General features: G+C 48.6%; 1 protein-coding gene across 1 annotated transcript; it reads right to left on the bottom strand.

The window, feature by feature from the left end:
• Positions 1 to 1388: 1388 nt before the first annotated feature.
• On the bottom strand, positions 1389 to 17578 carry THNSL2 (threonine synthase like 2). The gene is made up of 10 exons (XM_025353819.1): positions 17509 to 17578; positions 15150 to 15226; positions 14692 to 14926; positions 13100 to 13294; positions 12532 to 12684; positions 8938 to 9168; positions 5129 to 5277; positions 4903 to 5028; positions 2540 to 2691; positions 1389 to 2116 (listed from the first exon to the last, which is right to left on the bottom strand). The coding sequence occupies exons 3-10, from the start codon at positions 14912 to 14914 to the stop codon at positions 1891 to 1893; spliced, it is 1455 nt and encodes a 484-aa protein (XP_025209604.1). The 5' UTR covers positions 14915 to 14926; positions 15150 to 15226; positions 17509 to 17578; the 3' UTR covers positions 1389 to 1890.
• Positions 17579 to 17783: the final 205 nt, after the last annotated feature.

Here is a 17783-nt window from a genome sequence, read left to right as displayed (position 1 = left end):
CACGGCCAGGGCCAGGGCCTGGGGAAAGACGGAGGGAGGCAGGCAGCAGGGCAAGCCCCATAAGAACGTGCCCGCTGACACAGGAGGCGGTGTGAGGAGAACTACATGCCAAACTGGAGGCCACAAGGTCTGGGTTCAAGTTCCGGCCTCTCTGTTCCGTGCTGCCACCCTGGTAAGTTACCTCAAGTTACCTCGTCTCTCAGAGTCTGGATGTTCTGTGCTCTCATCGGCAACACAGGAGAAACAGTAGCACTTGCTTCACACGCTGCTGTCAGGATTAAATAGGCTAATTTTTGTAAAATGTCACCTGGCACACAGTAGGTGCTATCACGGCTGCATAGTAACTTTTGTCGGTATTAGGCACTTTTGCTTTCATGGGTATCTTCCTCTATAAAAAATACTTAAAATTCTATTGTACAACTGCGTTAGAAGAAAGATGAATAAAATCCCATCTGGATTATACTGTTTTCTTTCGGTTTTAAAAGAAATGAAGACATTTCCATGGGCCTCTAATGAATGGTGGCCCCTAAGCATTGGGCCTATCATATCTAATGGGTAAGTGGCCCCAGGGGCTGCATCAGTGTCTGCTGCTGTGGATGTTAAAGTGTCTCAGAAACTGCCAAGTGTCGTGGCTAGTAAGGAGTCACTGTCACTCCTTTAAGAACACTCCTTCTGTCTTCCTGGGGTCCAGCATCCCTGTCCTCCCCTTTGGGTACTGACTGCAGTGCCTCGATGTCCAGTCTTCCAGCAGAGGGCACTACAGGCCTTTCCCTTTAGTCCCACGGCGATACGGGGCTGGGATGTTCTGATGGGGAATGCCAGGCAGGGACCGCACCTGGTGAGCAGCGCCTTCAGACCTCAGGCAGGCAGGGGAAGGGGGCTCTGGAGGACAGATGCCCACTAGGTCATTTCACAGCAGCCCCCAGGGTGGCGGCAACAGCGTCCTCTAGTGGCAACATATTCCTCCATCCAACGCCTGCCTCCCCTCCCCTCCTAGGGGCCCCCAGCGTCCAAGGCATGGGGCTTCTGTTGCCGTTCATGTATTTGTCTAAAACTCTCCTCAACCCACACAGGATTGGAACCTGATAAAATGGATTGGAACCTGAGTCAAATGGGCTCAATCCCAAGTGATGTATGAGCAACAGGGCCTTGACTCGGTTTGCACATTGATGCCAATGCTTTCCCACAGGGTCTCCATCTGGTGAGCCCCACCTCAACCTCTATGGATGCCAGCACCACCAGGGCCATGGCGCCTCAAGCCTGGGCCAATGCAGAGCAGCAGCGGGATGCCGCACACACCTCAGCCCACCACTCAGCGGCCCCCAGGGCTGCCCACGGTCCTGCAGCCCTTCTAGGAAGGGACCTGCCCACAGGATGTGCCGTCTCCATCACACAGAACAAGCATTTTATTCCAGGAATTGCCAACATGTGAACAGGGTGGAAGTCTCTGACAAGGCGGGCTAGAACCTTTGGATGTGTTTTGGGGGCCAAATCAGCTAAGGCTCAGAGAACATATAAAGGCTGCATGAAGGTGGTGAGCTGTCCCCACCTTCACAGGTCTGGGGTCCTAAACCCCTGGAGCCATGGTCAATCCTGTGCCCAAGGCTCTTCTTCTGCAGGCCCTGAAACTTTCACTACAGCTCAGACACTGCCGCGTGGGCCAGGGAGGGAGGGGGGGCTTCTGGCAACTGTTGACGGCCCCTCACTCAGCCTCCCTGGTGACCAGGCACAGAGTAGCCAGGGAACGGAGCAAAGCCAGCTGGCTCCAGACCCAGCTGAGCAGCCTCCTGGGAACCTCCTAACCTATGCTTAATGGGGAGGGTCACAAGGCAGCTCAGAGGGTGCACCTCCCTGGGATCTGAAGCCTAAAGCGAGCCACCTCCAGCCAGGCTACTGGGAGGCGTTGAGGGCATGACCCCTCCACCGTCGGCTAAGGTCCTCAATGGTGTCCTGAAGCATCAGGGTCCAGTTGTCACCTCTCCGCATCGGGGTGCAGCGTGTCTCCTTGTGCTCCAGGGCTACGATCTCTGCAGGAGTCTCAGGGGTCAGGCCAGCAGCCAGGACAGCTTCCGGGAACTTGGCTGCAGAGGCAGGGGCAAGGCAGCACCTGGGAGTGCTGCTGGGGATGGGGGCAGGTGGCAGCAGAAGGACAGTGAGAGAATAGAGGGATGGGAAAGGAGAAGGTGGAGGAGGAAGGAGAAGAAACAGGGGAAGTTTAGGGATAGGGTGGGGTATGGAAGACAGAGACACAGACAGACAATTGGTACTCAAACTTATCGCTACAATGACACTACCTGGCAAACTGCTCTTCCTGGTTGGAGGCCAGCTCAGCCACCTCCTCTGCCCCTGACTGTCCTTGGGATACCTGTCACGTTCCCTCTTCTGGGCCCACAGTTTCCAGGGCACAGTTCCACACAGCACCCATCACACTCCATTACAGCCATTTGTTCGTAGTCCTGTCTCTCCTACTGCTTGGAGAAGAAGAGGGCCCCTGAAATTCAAATGGTCCCTCAGTGGCCCAAGCCCCCACGGCCTGTACCTGGGCTGCTGCCTGTCCATCTGCTGGTAATGGTAGTTTACGGCCACCGCCGAGTGGGGGCACAGCAAGTACTGGTTCTCATCCCAGCAGCGGCCCATGGTCTGGGTGATGGCTTCATCAGACACTGACTCGGATGTCATCACCTCTGAAAGCTGAAGGGTCCCAGGTCAGAAAGATGAGGTATGTTGGGAAAGCAGGGAAAGATGACAAAACCCCACTCTCCACCACAGACCCATACAAACCCCAGGGATCCAATGAGACATTCAGACCAAATGGCTCAGACGTGGCTCACAGTAAAAATCCGGCCTCCCAGTTTTGAGCTGACTCTCTCAACTTGGAGGAAGGATACATTTGAGTTTTATGTCAATCCATTTAGTTGGGATTTGGCTCCTAATCAGCAAATCAACAAATCAAGATTTGTTTAACAACTTGCCACAGCCAGAAGGCTCCAGGCAGCTTGGTTGCTGGCACACCTCCTTCCTATCAGTTGCTATTCAGCTCACAGAGCACCTCCTCCAGGAAGCCCTCCCCACTTCCTTCAGACAGAGGAAGACTGCCTTGTCTGTGCTCCCTCAGTGTGTTTGGTTTATTTGATCATCTTCTGAAAATGTATTGCATGCTTATAATACACCAAACACCCTGCATATACTTGACTGCAATAGGGATCATAGAGTATCATAGATTTTCTCTTTTTCTTTTCTTTTTTTGAGACAGAGTCTCTGTCCACCCAGGCTGGAGTACTGTGACACGATCTTGGCTCACCGCAACCTCCACCTCCCGAGTTCAAGCAGTTCTCCTGTCTCAGCCTCCCAAGTAGCTGGGATTTACAGGCATGTGCCACCATGCCCAGCTAATTTTTGGTTTTTTTTTAGTAGAGATGGAGTTTCACCATGCTGGCAAGGCTGGTCTCAAACTCCTCACCTCAAACGATCCACCTGCCTCAGCCTCCAGATTTTCCTACAGCTACCTGCTGTGAATGAGGGTTCCCAGGCGGCAATGAATGTATTTTACTTGTCTTTGTGTTTCTAGCACCCAGTACAGTTCCTGGCTCACAGTAGATATATAATATGAATGCCATTGCAGCAAGTGAAGTGTCTCCTCTGTGTATAGCCAGAGAGAGAATGAAGGAGTGGGGGGTATGGTGCCTGTCTTCATGGAGCACCTCATTTATATGAGGAGAAGGAATGTGAATGTCAAACCATTAACCAAATAAATTGATCTTTGGGTACATCAAAAGAAGTACAGATTCCAGAAGGCCGAAATTCCACTCCAGTCTGCATTGGTATGGCTCAGCCTAGAGAACTGCATCCAACTTGGAAAACAACACTTTAAGGTGGATATTGACCATGCAAAATTATGTCATGCAAGGGACCACTAAAGGAAGTGGGAAGACTAACCTGGTAAATGAGGATTCTCTAAATACTGGAAACACTCAGATGTAGAATCAGACTGTGTAAGCTAGAAGGAGCAGATTCTAGCTCAACGTAAAGACTTTTGTAATGGTGAGAGCTGGTGTGAGGTAGTGAGGGTCTGGTCACTGGAGGTATGCACAGTCTGGATGGCCACTCAGTGGGAATGTGGTAGAGAAAATTAAAGGCAGCTTCAGAAATCCTTTTTTTTTTTTTTAAACACAGAATAAGTACCATCACCACGTTGCATTAAAATAAAAACAATCCTTCCCAATTAGATTCCTACCATTCCGAGGGAATAAAATTTCTCCTTTTCCAAGAAAAATAAGACAGAGAAAGGGAAGGAGGGCGGGAAAGAAAAAAGAAAGAAAGAAGGAAAGGAGGGAGGAGAGAGGGAGGGAGGAAGGTGAGAGAGGGACGAAGGAGAGGGAGGGAGGAAAGAGAGAGGAAGGAAAAGGAAGAAAGGAAGAGCTCAACGGAAACAATGGTCTCTGTTCATACTGGATGGGCAAAATGGCTTCCGGTTGACAGTATTATTGGAAATTAACAACAATAATAAGTAAAAATAAGTTAATATATCAAGCCATATATTACCAGGAAGTATGCAAAGTGCTTCACATATATTATTTGACTTAAATCTCACAACAACTCTATGAGGTAGGCATTCTTACTATCGCCATTTTACAGATGAAGGAACTGAGGGACAGAGTTTAGGAAACTGGCCCAGTGTCTCAGCGCTCACTTGGGATTGAGCCCATTTGACTCTAAACTATGTTCTCTATTACCTCTCCTCATTCAATAAATTGTTCCATGTAAAGCGTCAGTAAAAGTGACGGGCTCATAGCAGGTGCTCAAGAAACAGGTGTCCTCTTCCCTTGACTAGACTTCCAAACCCCAAGTCTGCTATGTGGCTGTACCCTTTCCTTTCTCTGTGGTGTGTGGGCAGTGACTGACCTTGCTGTGCAGTTCCTTGGGCAGATTCACACTTTGGGTCCTTTCAAACTGCTCCATGAGGGCTCTTGTCACCTGGCTGTCACAGCCAGAGAGTAGCCAGAATACCCTCTCCATGTTGTAGGGCACCTGGGCAGAAAGTCACTTTCAGGTCCACACTGATCTCAGCCCCATCCAGCCCCACCCAACCAACACCTGGGCCGGATCTGCACACCTCCCCCAGGCCTACCTGAATGTCCATAGCTGATGCCAAGGTTGATTTAACAGCCTCAGACAGAGAGAAGTCTCCCTGCTGGACAGTCCTGTGGATGATGTCATTGCGGTTCACTGCCACAACCAGACGGATGGGCAGGCCTATCTTCTGAGCAATGTACCCAGCTTAAGACAAGAGAGGAAGAGAACAATGGCTTTTTAGAAACGAAAGAAAAAAGTAAATTGGGCTTCATCAAAGTTAAGAAACTTTTGTGCTTTTTGAAGCTTTTCTGCTTTAAAAAGGACACCATCAAGAAAATGAAAAGGCAACTCACAGAACGGGGATAAAATGCAATTCATGTATCTGATAAGGGATTGTATCCAGAATATATAAAGAACTGTTGCAATTCAATGATAAAAATACAAATAACCGAATTAAAAAATGGGCAAAAGCAAATGTCCATCAGTGCCAGACTGGATTAAGAAAATGTGGCACATGTACACCATGGAATACTATGCGGCCATAAAAAAGGATGGGTTCATGTCCTTTGTAGGGACATGGATGGCAGCTGGAAACCATCATTCTCAGCAAACTATCGCAAGAACAGAAAACCAAACACTGCTTGTTCTCACTCATAGGTGGGAACTGAACAATGAGATCACTTGGACACAGAAAGGGGAACATCACACACCGGGGCCTATTGTGGGGAGGGGGGAAAGGGGAGGGATAGCATTAGGAGATACACCTAATGTAAATGACAAGTTAATGGGTGCAGCACACCAACATGGCACATGTATACATATGTAACAAACCTGCACATTGTGCACATGTACCCTAGAACTTAAAGTATAATAATAATAATAAAATGGGCAAAAGAACAGGCATTCCTTCAAAGAAGACATACAGATGGCCAATGAGCACAGGAAAAGATGTTCAACATCATTAGTCATGAAGGAAATACAAACAAAAACCATGAGCTATTACTTCACACCCTCTAGGATGGTTAGAATCAAAAAGACAGATAATAAAAAGTGTTGGTGAGGATGTGGAGAAATTGGAAAATTCCTACATTGCTGGTGGTGACACAAAATGGTGCAGCCACTTTGGAAAACTGAAGTCTGTCAGTTCCTTAAAATATTAAACATAGAGTTATCATATAACAGAAATTCCACTCCTAGTTATATATCCAAAAGAAATAAAAATATATGGTCACATGAAAACTTATACACAAACGTTCACTGCAGCATTATTCATAATAGCTGTGTTAAAAGAATCCAAATGTCTATCAGCTGATAAACTCATAAACAAAATATACCGCTGTATGGTATATACATACATCGAAAAAGTACTGATACATGATACAACACGGATGAACCTTGAAAACATTATGCTAGGGGAAAGAAGCCAGGCACAAAAAACCACACACTGTATGATTCCTTTTATAGAAAATATCTAGAATAGGAAAATCTATATAGAGAAACAAAATAGATTCGTGGCTGCCAAGGGCTGGCGAAGGAGGTGGTCTAAGGAAAAGTGAGGAGTGACTGCTAATGGGTACAGGGTTTCTTTTTAGGGTGACGTAAACATTCCAAAATTGGTTATGGTGATAGTTGCATAAGTCTGTGAATATATTATACTAAAAACCACTGAATCGTACACTTAAAATGTGTAAATGGTATGTGAATCATCTAGCAATAAACCTGTTTCAGACACACACACACACACAGAGAGCGAGTGTGAGGATGATTAGGAGCACATCACCATGCCCTGAGGCTGTTCTATGTGTCAGCCCCTGCCAGGGGCCAAAGTATTTCATAGATGGCTGACTACTGTAAAACACCAATTTTTGGAAGAGGAAATGAAAGTTCCAAGAGGTCAAAGTGACCTTTCCGAAGCCTGTTAAGTGTCAGAGTCAGGATTCAAAATATGCCTAAGTCCTGAGCACATGCCCTCCCTCGACTCAGCCTCCCAGACTACTCTCCCTGCACAGGCATCAGGGGAGGCCAGAGCAGCATCCTCAGTCCACCCCAACAGCAGTTCTTGTTTGCACAGAACAAGCAAGGAATTCCTCCCTTTAAGAGGTATAGAGCCCGGACATGTGACATCATTTAGGAAGGTTTTACATATGGTGCTTTCATGAGCAGTTTATCTCTGGTGAGTAGCTAAGGGGAGTTAGGGACAACCACACCATCCAACATCACTGTTAACCTGGCAAAACGCTTTCTCATTCTTTTTTTTTTTTGAGACTGAGTCTCTCTCTGTTGCCCAGGCTGGAGTGCAGTGGCACAATTTCAGCTCACTGCAACCTCCACCTCCCAGGTTCAAACGGTTCTCCTGCCTCCGCCTCCCAAGTGACCGGGATTACAGGCGTGCGCCACACTTGGCTAATTTTTGTATTTTTAGTAGAGATGGGGTTTCACCATGTTGGCCAGACTGGTCTTGAACTACTGATCTCAACTTTCTCTTTCTTATTTCACCTGGTCCTCATGAGAACATCATGATATCCTTGCCTGACAGGGGAGAAATGGAGGCTCAGGAAGGTCCAGGGTCTTAAAGCCAAAGAGTTGGTTCCTGACAGAGCAAAGATGGATAGGAACGCCCTCAGGAAATGTTGATCACGTGTTTATTTTGTATCGGGCACTGTGGTAGGCTCTGGGCTGCAGAGGGCCACTGGCTGCACAACTCGGTGCATCACTAATTGGAGGGTGACGGGAATGGGGAACATGGTGGGCTTTACCCCATGAGTGGCAAAGAAGCTATTCCCTCCTTGCCTGCCAGCCCGCTGTTCTCTCCACCCTTCTTTCAGTGGCAGAAGTCAGGAAGCCCCACCCAACCAACACCTGGGCCACATCTGTACACCTCCCCCAGTGGCTTCCTAACCACTAAGATGCTTCTGTGCTCTCAGCTAGACCATCCTTGGTGCTCATCAGAACCAATGCCATTGCTGGAACTATCAGGAACAGTAATTCCCCTAGCCTCGCCAGCTCTGCAGCCAGACTGCCTGGGTCGCACTCCTGGCCCAGCTGTGTAACCAGGGCATGACTCCTTTCTCTGTGCCTTTGTTTCCTCATTATAAAATGGAAAGTGTCTTCTCCACAGGTGGATAAATGAGTTCATACGTGAAAAGCATTTAGAACAGTGCCAGTTGCATACTAAGTGCTTGATAAATATTAGTGATTAGATAAAATGATTTTAATGCTACACAGCTACACGGCACTTTGCCCTTACAAAGTCTGCATGTACACAGGAATCTTATTCGTTCATTGAGGCAGTCCTGGGAGACATGATGAGTGATACAATCTCATTTTATAGCTCAAAGGTTGACTCTAAAGGACTGCTCCACAGCCTCTCAGCTAGTAAAGGACAGAACTGGGGCCAGAACCCCAAGTCCAGAACTCTTTCCACATCACATGGGGTCAGGGTAGTGCATCCAGGAATGGGAACACACATGCCAGTCAAGCTGCTTGCCCTCACATTGGGTAGCTGGCCAGGGTTGGGAGCAAAGTCCACATTTCTGATTGAGGGCACTGCCAGCCAGGCACAGCGGCTGACCCTTGACCTTGCCTCTCCACACTCTGCTGAGCCGGCGAGCACATCAGGTGAGGCTGCAGGAGCATGCAGGGTTAAGCCATCACCCTCTGCTGCTGGCAGCAGGAGCCCAGGATGCTGCCCCAGGCAATGACAGGGGAAATCTTCTGGGAGCTACTTCTGTGGGGTTTCTCATCACCTTCAGAACTGGGACTCCACCTTCTTTCTCCTCACAGTTGCAGCCAAAAGGCAGCTAGAAGGACTGGGGCCGCAGGTATTTTTCTGGAAAGCCCATTTGTGCCCCGGGGACTCCTTACCTGCAAGGTTACCGGCAGCCCCCGTTGGCACAACCACCTCCACCAAGGGTAGGGGATGCGTGTCCAAGGATGGCGTACACTGGAAGTAAGCAAAGAAGTGGTGGGCCATCTGCACCAGGACCCGGGACCAGTTGATCGAATTCAGGCTCATCAGATTGTGCTTCTTGACAAAAGCCACGTCGGCAAATACAGTCTTGATCGGCTCATCGAGCTCATCGCTGTTTCCCTCCACTATCGGGGCGAGAGGAGAGGGCAGCTGTCAGGAGCATGTAGAGCCCCCAGGAGGTCAGCACCCGCCTGCGACAGCCCTCCCAGGCTGAGCCCATCCTCCTGGGACCTTCGCGTAGCCTAGGTTTCTTTACTTTCATGTAGCTTGGCCTCACTTTCTAGACTCAATATTAAGCTCCTCAAGGACAGAAACCATGCCTCAGATGCTTGTGTTCCTAAATATCTGCCCTAGCTTAGAACAGAAAGGGTAGCCAGAACCAGTTCCAATGTTTCTACCATTATCTAAAATAAGATAGCAAATGTCAACCTTCTGGGATCCTGGGAAAATTTCTCTTTGTAATCCCTGCCTACTTCCCCCACTCTTCCACAGACGAGGAACTGTGTGGCTGACTGGAAAATGATGAGAGTCATAGCCTTTCCTCCACAGTCCTCTACCAGGGAGGGCCCAGGGTGGAAACAGCCAACATTCCCCCGTGGTCTGCCCTCTGCCCTCATTAGGTCACAGGGTAGGTGTTCTGCTCTCTGCTACTATATGGCAGGTAAGATTACATGGACAGAACTTCCCCTCCATGAAACTGGGTGTGTACATCAGTGTAATTTATGAGTGAATTACTGGATAAATTTATGGTGAATTGTCCACTAATACAAGTTATATCCCCCATCTAGCTCAATGAGCAATCAAGCCAATATTGATTTCTTATCTGACACCCGAGTATGTCTCCATTGAATCTACACTTGGAAGGGAGAGGGGTGAACTTTACTGGGAAATGTGCCAGAGAAGGCATTAAAGGTGCTAATCATTCTGCCCTTCGACACTGTGTAGCAGCAATGGAGCTGGGAGACTGACTCTAGATCCCCGTGTGTATCCAGAATGGCCAGGGCCAGTCATGGTGATTCCATTCCTTTGCCAGGACCAAGCCAATCAGTGCCTGGTATTCTCATGGGGTCAGGGTTGGCTCCACAATGAGCATGTGAATAAATTCAGGTCAGTGAACCACAAAGACGTGTTTGCTGGGTTCTAAGAAAAGATTCACTGCTTTTAGGAAACAGCAACAGGAAGGGAGAGACCTGGTTACCTCAAGGAAACACCATATGACCACAAGAGGAATGAGCCTTAGGACTGAGGAGGGCAGAGCAGAGAATGGGAAGGACCTGGGTTCCTGAGAGCAGTGTCAGTCACTGAATGAAGCAACTGGGAGCCCACTCCACCTCTGACCTTCCAGTTATGGAAGCTGGAAAATATTCTTGTTTAAGCTGGTCTGAGTTGAATTTTTTGCTACTTCTAGCCAAACGCATCCCAAATAATATAATTAATAAAAACCTAGCACTTGCTGATTATTCTGTGCTTAAGAAGAACCAAGTATACAATGTACATGGAAATTAATGAGTTTATAAACCAACTGTCCACACGCAATAATCTAAGTGGTCCATCCCTACTCGCTAAGCTTACCAGTCTACGGAAAAATACATATTTGCTGTTACATCCTGAACTAACACACATCCTCCTTAAAACCAAACCAGAAAGCTCTAGAAAGGAAAGAAAGCATCTGAATAGTGCTTTTTATAAACAAAACTGATTTCTGTGAAGTCTGCTGCCTTAGTTTCTTATTTTCTTCAACATGTACACAACAGAACACCCCCTTCAGGTCCAGATTTAATGACTTAATACATTCATCAGATTCCGCACTCCCACCATTACTTTACACTTGAGCACTGTTCTCCAATCCACAAGTCAGGAATGGAGCTTTCCGTCACACCCTTAGGTCTGCATACAAAAAAGAAAAAAAGGGAGGAGGAGACAGGACAGAGGCACAAAATGCTATTCTCTGCTTTGATTCTAGGAAAAAACAGTCCTAGATCCATAACTAGCAATTTTGGTGCTTGGGGTATAACAAGGACCCTCAGGAGCCTGAATCTTGTGCATTGAAGTCTTGCAACAACTGCGGGAAAATGCAGCCAAATATGAGCAATTAGCAAGGCAAATGTGTAAGACGACATCAACACCTGCATTAGCATGGACTTTTCACTGGCAAGTGTATGCACTTGCTAAAGAACAGAGCAGAGGGGCAGTTTGCTTGCTCTTGAACAAACTGACAAAGGATATTATGCTATTCCTTTGGATAAGTTTGCTTTCACTGTGCTTTTGCTCCTTGTCACAGCTGATGTTATACAAAAATAACCTCTACAGGATGATCATAAGAAGCCAGGACAGTTGTAGAAGGAACATTCTCTGCCATCACACTTGCTGTTCTGTCAGGTGAGTGACCAAACTAAGCCAGGCCTCCTGGAAAGCGTGCCTGAGGCCACAGCCCACCCAGGCCAAAACTTAATCCAAGTCCCCACCTTACAGCTACCTGGGGTCCAGCAGGGTGTGAGAGGTAAAAATAAAAATGTACAGCTCCACCCACACTCGCCCCATCTTTCTCTACTCCCAATCCCTATAATGATTAAATCCATTAGGAATAGATGGCCTGATATTAAGAAAGATGGCTTTTGCCTTTCTCCAAGCACAAAATGCTGTGATTCTCATGATGTGACTCAGGTAGGAGTATAACCAGTGGTGGGTACCACTGATCCCTATTTTAAATATTTAGACTGGATAACTAGTGCATGGCTTAGTTGTTCCCATAAAGAACAGCAGGAACCGTCAACATATAATGACACATTCTCTTTTTTTTTTGGACAGGGTCTCACTCTGTTGCCCAGGCTGCAATACTATGGCATGATCCTGAGTCACTGCAGCCTTCTGGGCTTAAGCGATCCTCCCATCTCAGCCTTTGGAGTAGCTGGGACTATACGTGCACACTGTCAAGCCCAGCTAATTTTTGTATTTTTTATAGAGGCAAGGTTTTGCCATGTTGCCCAGGCTGGTCTCAAACTCCTGGGCCGAAGCGATCCACCCACCTTGACTTCTCAAAGTGCTGGAATTACAGGCGTGAGTCACCGCACCTGGCAACACATTCTCTTAAAATCATTACTTAACATGTTGGTGTCCTCTAAACTTCAGAGTCTTGGAACAAAACCCAAGTCACTTGGCTCAGGTTATGACTCTGCATGGCTGCTGACATACATGGCACTTGCAGGTTGGACATGCATGGAGGTGGCATTTTTTGGGATATGGTTTTCAATCCGTACTTAGTGTGCTGTACTGTTGGTATCAGTTTATGCATCTGTCACCTCCAATAGTTTACTGTGTAGCCAGAACCCTGCCCAGAGCCGAGCCAAGGCATATACACCAACCTCAAATATGACTGATGAAAGGAAGACAGTTACCCAATTGTGCAGTTTTGTTCCAGCCCATCTCCCAAAGCAAACCCAAGTAAGGCAGGGCTGCACTGTCCCTAGAGCCTCTGCCTCAGCACACACCTCCAAACACATGTACGTTCTCCTTCAGCACCGTTGTCATCTGGAGCTCCTGAATCTTTGTGCAGTGACCTTGGGGCAGCAGAACGATAATGTCCACGTTCTTTGCCCCTTGAACACTCTCAATGGCAGCACTTCCTGTGTCCCCAGACGTTCCTGGACGGGAAGAAAGGATAACCCTCCCCCTTTAGAACAAAGGGAATGAACAAGGAAAGAAAGGGTCCCCGAAGCACTGTTGTCAAATATAGCAACAACTGCTTCAAATATTTGGAGGGTATGAACCTAGCACTCCACATAGGGTCCCCGGATCCACGGATAAAATTCAGGACATCAGTGAACTTGCGAACCACATCATCTTAAGCATTTTGTGCACTTCAAACGTTACTCTGAGGAAGTTCCATAGCCTCCATCAGCCTGGCAAAGGGGTCTATGGCACCAGAAAAGGTTAGGAACCTTGCTCTGGAAGAACCAGTACCATAGTCCCTGAGTGGCTCCGTGAACAGCATCCCATAGGTGGACACCCTACAGTCACAGCACTCAGGTATTCCGGGTTCGTGCCCCCAAAACACACCTACAACCACAGTGACGTGCTTCTCCCTCTTCTCCAGGAAGTACTGCAGGAACTGTGCTGTGCAGGACAGGGACAGGTCCTTAAATGCATATGTGACACCATGCCACAGCTCCAACACGTTCAGCCCATTCCTCAACCTGGACAGATGGACCACCTCTCTGTGACGGAATCTGCTGAAGGCTCGGTCGATCAGATCTGTGAGGGTAGTGGGGTGGATAGCCAATGAGGGGCCTGGTCTCTTTCTCAAGTTCCCTCTCAGTCTCTGAAGGTAAAAGTTTCCAACTCCTGCTACTAAAAGGCCAAAAATCTTCATCTTAAATGATACCATTTTTGAATACAATTGTATAAACCTAGAAAAAAGTCTGGGAAAACATACACCAAACTGTTCATAGATTCCTTATAGTGATTTCCTCAGAGATCAGGATTGGTGCTAGAAGACTTTTTCATTTTTTATACTTCCTCATTGTTTGACTGTCTCGTGAGCATGTATTCCAATCAGGGGTCAATTAAATAGCTATATAACACATCAATGTCGCATCCCATCTAATGCACCTTCCTAAAGACAGGAAGCTTTTTGTTTGTTTGTTGCATTACTAAATCTCACACCTGTGACACCAGAGCTTTTGGATGGCTGATATACAGCCCTCCCTAAGGCAGGACTGCAGCAGTCCTAGAGCAGAGCTTTTCAAACTGTCACTGGCAAACCAAGCACCTGGGATCTTGTTAAAAAGCACGCTGGTTCAGTCAATCTGAAGCAGTCCCGGATTTCCAACAAATGCCCAAGCAATGCCATTACTGCTGGTCATCAGATTGCATTTTAAGTGGTCCTTTCTCTTCCCCAAGCCCAAACCACCACCATTACATTATGGCTTTTGTTCTTGCTGTTTAAAGTGTGGCTCATGGACCAGTAGTGTAGTATTATTTGGACATCTGACAGAAATGCAGAATTCTCACTCCTATCCCAGACCCACTGAATCAGAATTTGGTTTTTAACAAGATCCCGGAGGGAATCCATAGGCACAGTATAGCTTAAGACAAGCTGGTCCGGGACAGTCTTGAAGTCCCTTCTGGAATTAACATTCAAAAAATAAAATAGCAATTTGGGGGTCTGGGTGCTTTACGTGCAGTAAGGAAACACCTCAACATTCAAGTCACTCAAGATGATTCTAAAATCCCTAGTGTTGAAGAGGTTTTTTGAAAGACAGAAAGAGAGAGAGACAGGAAGGAAGGAAGGAAGGAAGGAAGGAAGGAAGGAAGGAAGGAAGGAAGGAAGGAAGGAAGGAAGGAAGGAAGGAGGGAAGGGAGGGAGGGAGGAAGGGACGGAGGGAGGGAGGGACGGAGGGAGGGAGGGAGGGAAGGGAGGGAGAAAGAAAGAGAAAGAAAGAATGAAGAAAATTTCAACATTCATCTTCCTGGAGAAAGGATGAAATCTTTCAGAATATTTTCAATTCTGGGATTCTAGAGTCGGGAAAAGAAATAAAAGTTTGAGAAGCGTGACTAGAGACTTCCTAGTGGTTTGGTGATGGATTTGCAATTCTGTAGACTGAGCTGGCAGGGGCTGGAGGAGTGGAAGTAGAGGTGGGAGCGCTCACCATTTAAGTCATCTTTCGGAATGAGCTCAGAGCCGATGAAGAGGGCGCACAGCTCCTTCACCAGGCCAGGATAGGAGAGTGTGCTCCACTGGCACAGGGTCTCTCTGTCCAACTGTGGGAGCTCTTCCGGCATAAAGAGGCCTCCGTCGGGTGCATAGCCAGAGAAGAGGGCCCCCTCAAAGTTGACCCGTGGGGCTATGCCCCTGGTGCTGACGTACCACATGATCCTGGAGGCCTGCAGAGAGGACAGTCCCAGAGGCACCTGGTCTCCAAGCTCCCACACCCCATGGGGCAAAGCCAAAGCACACACAGTCTCACAGTTAGCCTCTGGACCACCACTCTCTGGGGCATATGTCCCAGACCTAGAGATGGCAGTCCTGTCTCAAGTCTCATGCCAGCTTCATCTGCAACCGTGTAAATCATGATTCCATCAATCAAAATGAGGCTATTCCACTGACCTCCTGTCTTGAGGGAGAAGGTATCGGAGCATGCCTGGAAAAGAGAAAGCTTGGTCCTCACCAGTGAGAAAGGCGGCCTGGGGGTGGGGACAGATAATAGCAATAGTAGGCAACTACCAGCTTGATATCTCTCTTGCTAAGGTAAAAGGCCAACACACAGAGTTATACACCCCTGTCAGGGATGTCTGGAACCACTTCTGCTCAAAAACCAAACACCTTCAATGGTTATTGGAAACACTGTCTACAGCCTAGTAGTTCTCAACTCTGGTAGCCTGTTGGCATCAACTTGAGAGCGTTAAAAAAAAAAAAAATACAGCTACCTGAATCAATTAAATTAGACTCTAAATAAGAGGCTCCTCAAGAGAGTCTAACATGCAGCCAGGGTTGAGAAGAGGGTGACCAACTTATCCCAGTCCGCCCAGGAGTTTTCTGGTCTTAAAACTACAAGTCCTATGTCCTAGGAAACCCCTCAACCCCAGGCAAACTAAGATGGTTGGTCATCCTAGTGGATAACCAGTGTTCTACCTCTTAGCCTAATCCTATGACAGTTACAAGTGCTGACATGCAGTCTTTAAAACTAACTGGCCCTGCATGGACTGAGTTCTCTGGTTCCTGGGGAAGCCCAGGGCACCTTAGGCCTAACTCTGGTCACACTTCCACATCGGTTACTTTTCCAGGAGCCAGATGCCATGTCAAGGAGCTGGGCTTGAATTCTGAACACCTTCCTCTGGATCATGACAGTGAATTTAGGGGCACTGGCTTCGAAGCCCCAGAGTAACTCTGGGGATGAATTTGGCAAGACATAGCCCTCAGTATTAGTTTGGACTTTCTGTGCCAGGGCGGGAGGGGAACCCCTGCCCTCTAAGGGCAAAGCCACCCAAAGCTCTCTACCTACATGAGGCCTATGAGCACTGACCTGGAGGAATTCTCATTTCCTAGTCTGTGGCTCTGACATCTATGGGCCCACGTGCAAGTCTCACGTGGGCTGCCACATGCCACTCTCTTACCTACAAACATAAGTGTATCTAACTTAGAGACAGAGACAAGCTTGATCATACAAACCATGAATCTTTTGAAAGTGATTATGCTGGGACAATGGTATAAGCCAGAACTGTCTCTGGCAACCTAGGACACAAGGTCACCCCATGTGGAAGTCCATGTCAAAGAGATGAAATCTGGGTAACTCCAAAAGTTAACTGCAGTGGATAAGCAAAGCAGACAGTATTTCACAAAACAGAACCAGGGTTGGGGGGCAGGTGTTAGCGGTGACCTCAATAAAGAGAGGAATTTCTGCAATTCTGTAGTAAGAGTTAGAGCCAACGCAAACTGCCCAAGACCCTGGCATAACAGAAAGACGGCCTTCATAGGACCAGACTTAAATGCTACGCCTAAGCCCAAAGAACCCGTCGCAGGAGTGAGGGCAGGAGCAAGCAGGGCAATCAGGTACAGCAAAAGAAAGTATTTTTGGAATGCCCTTCCCTGGGTGGAAGGAATAACACACCTGGGGCACTGGGAAGGAGGATATGGAACAACTGTCCAGCAACAGAGGACAGAGGGGCTGGCGCGGGGCTCTGAGCAGGTCATGGAAGGAGCTGGCCTCATTAGCACAGACCCATGCCCCTCACGCAACAGGACTGTCCCTGTTCTGTCCAATGCCCTCCAGGGGCAGCATTCCCATGCCAATGGAGCAAAGCTAAAGAGAAATACACATGGTTGGGTTCAATGTAAGCCAGAGGCGGAAACAGCAACCACAGGAGGTGGCGAGGTTGAAGAAGAAAACCAAGTGCTGTTTGTTGGGCTGCTCTGTGAGGCCTTCAAGCATGGGACGCAGATCCGGACTACGTGACTCCTGGGATTTTATATTCTAATAATTTTCCCTCAGGACTCCTCTGGACCCTATTCCAGAGTAGAGAAGGTGAGAAAAACTCTGACCAATAACCAGGATAAATAAACAATATGGAAAATAGCAGCCCGAAGGCTGGGAACGAGAAGGTGGGTAGACGGGCGCTCCTCATGGAGGTGAAGGCGTTTTGTGAGAAGCGGTGGGGCAGGGCGGAGACTCGGACCCCAGGAGCCGACGCCACCCCTAGGGGTGGAGGCAGGCCCCGGGCTCTCCCAGCCTACCGGCGCCAGTCATCCCGCGAAGGAGGGCCGCCTAAACCCTCAGGGGGCTCGCAGGCGCCTGAGGTTCCACTCCCTGCCCCTGAAAACAGCACGGACTTCTGTTCCGGGTTTCTCCATTGACTGCCCAAACCCCGCAGAAAACGCAAAGCATCAGAAACCCCACCACCACCCTCCCAAGTTCCCCCAAGTCCGAGCGCCGGAACCAAAGGTTCCAGAAACGGGCGGGGCGACCGACGCGGGCCTGCTGGAGTCAGGGCTGAGCAGAGCCGCAAGAGCGTCCGGAGCTCGGAAATCTCGCCCGCTACGACCCCGGGTGGGCGGCAAGGTTGGCGCGCGTTACCGGTGTGGGGAGCGGAGCGCAGCGGGGATGCCCGGGCTGCGAACGTGAGCACTCCCGAGTCCGCGTCCCCGGCGGTGGGGTGGGACTTCCGGTCGGGGCCGGAGCTATGGTTCTCAGCTCCGGGGAGCGAAGGACCCGGGGGTGGGGTGGGGTGGGGTGGGGTGGGGTGG

This window comes from Theropithecus gelada, chromosome 13 (assembly GCF_003255815.1).
Source record: "Theropithecus gelada isolate Dixy chromosome 13, Tgel_1.0, whole genome shotgun sequence".
Taxonomy (NCBI): Eukaryota; Metazoa; Chordata; class Mammalia; order Primates; family Cercopithecidae; genus Theropithecus; species Theropithecus gelada.
Note: the sequence above shows the minus strand (reverse complement) of the source record. Positions and strands in the feature narration are given on the sequence as shown.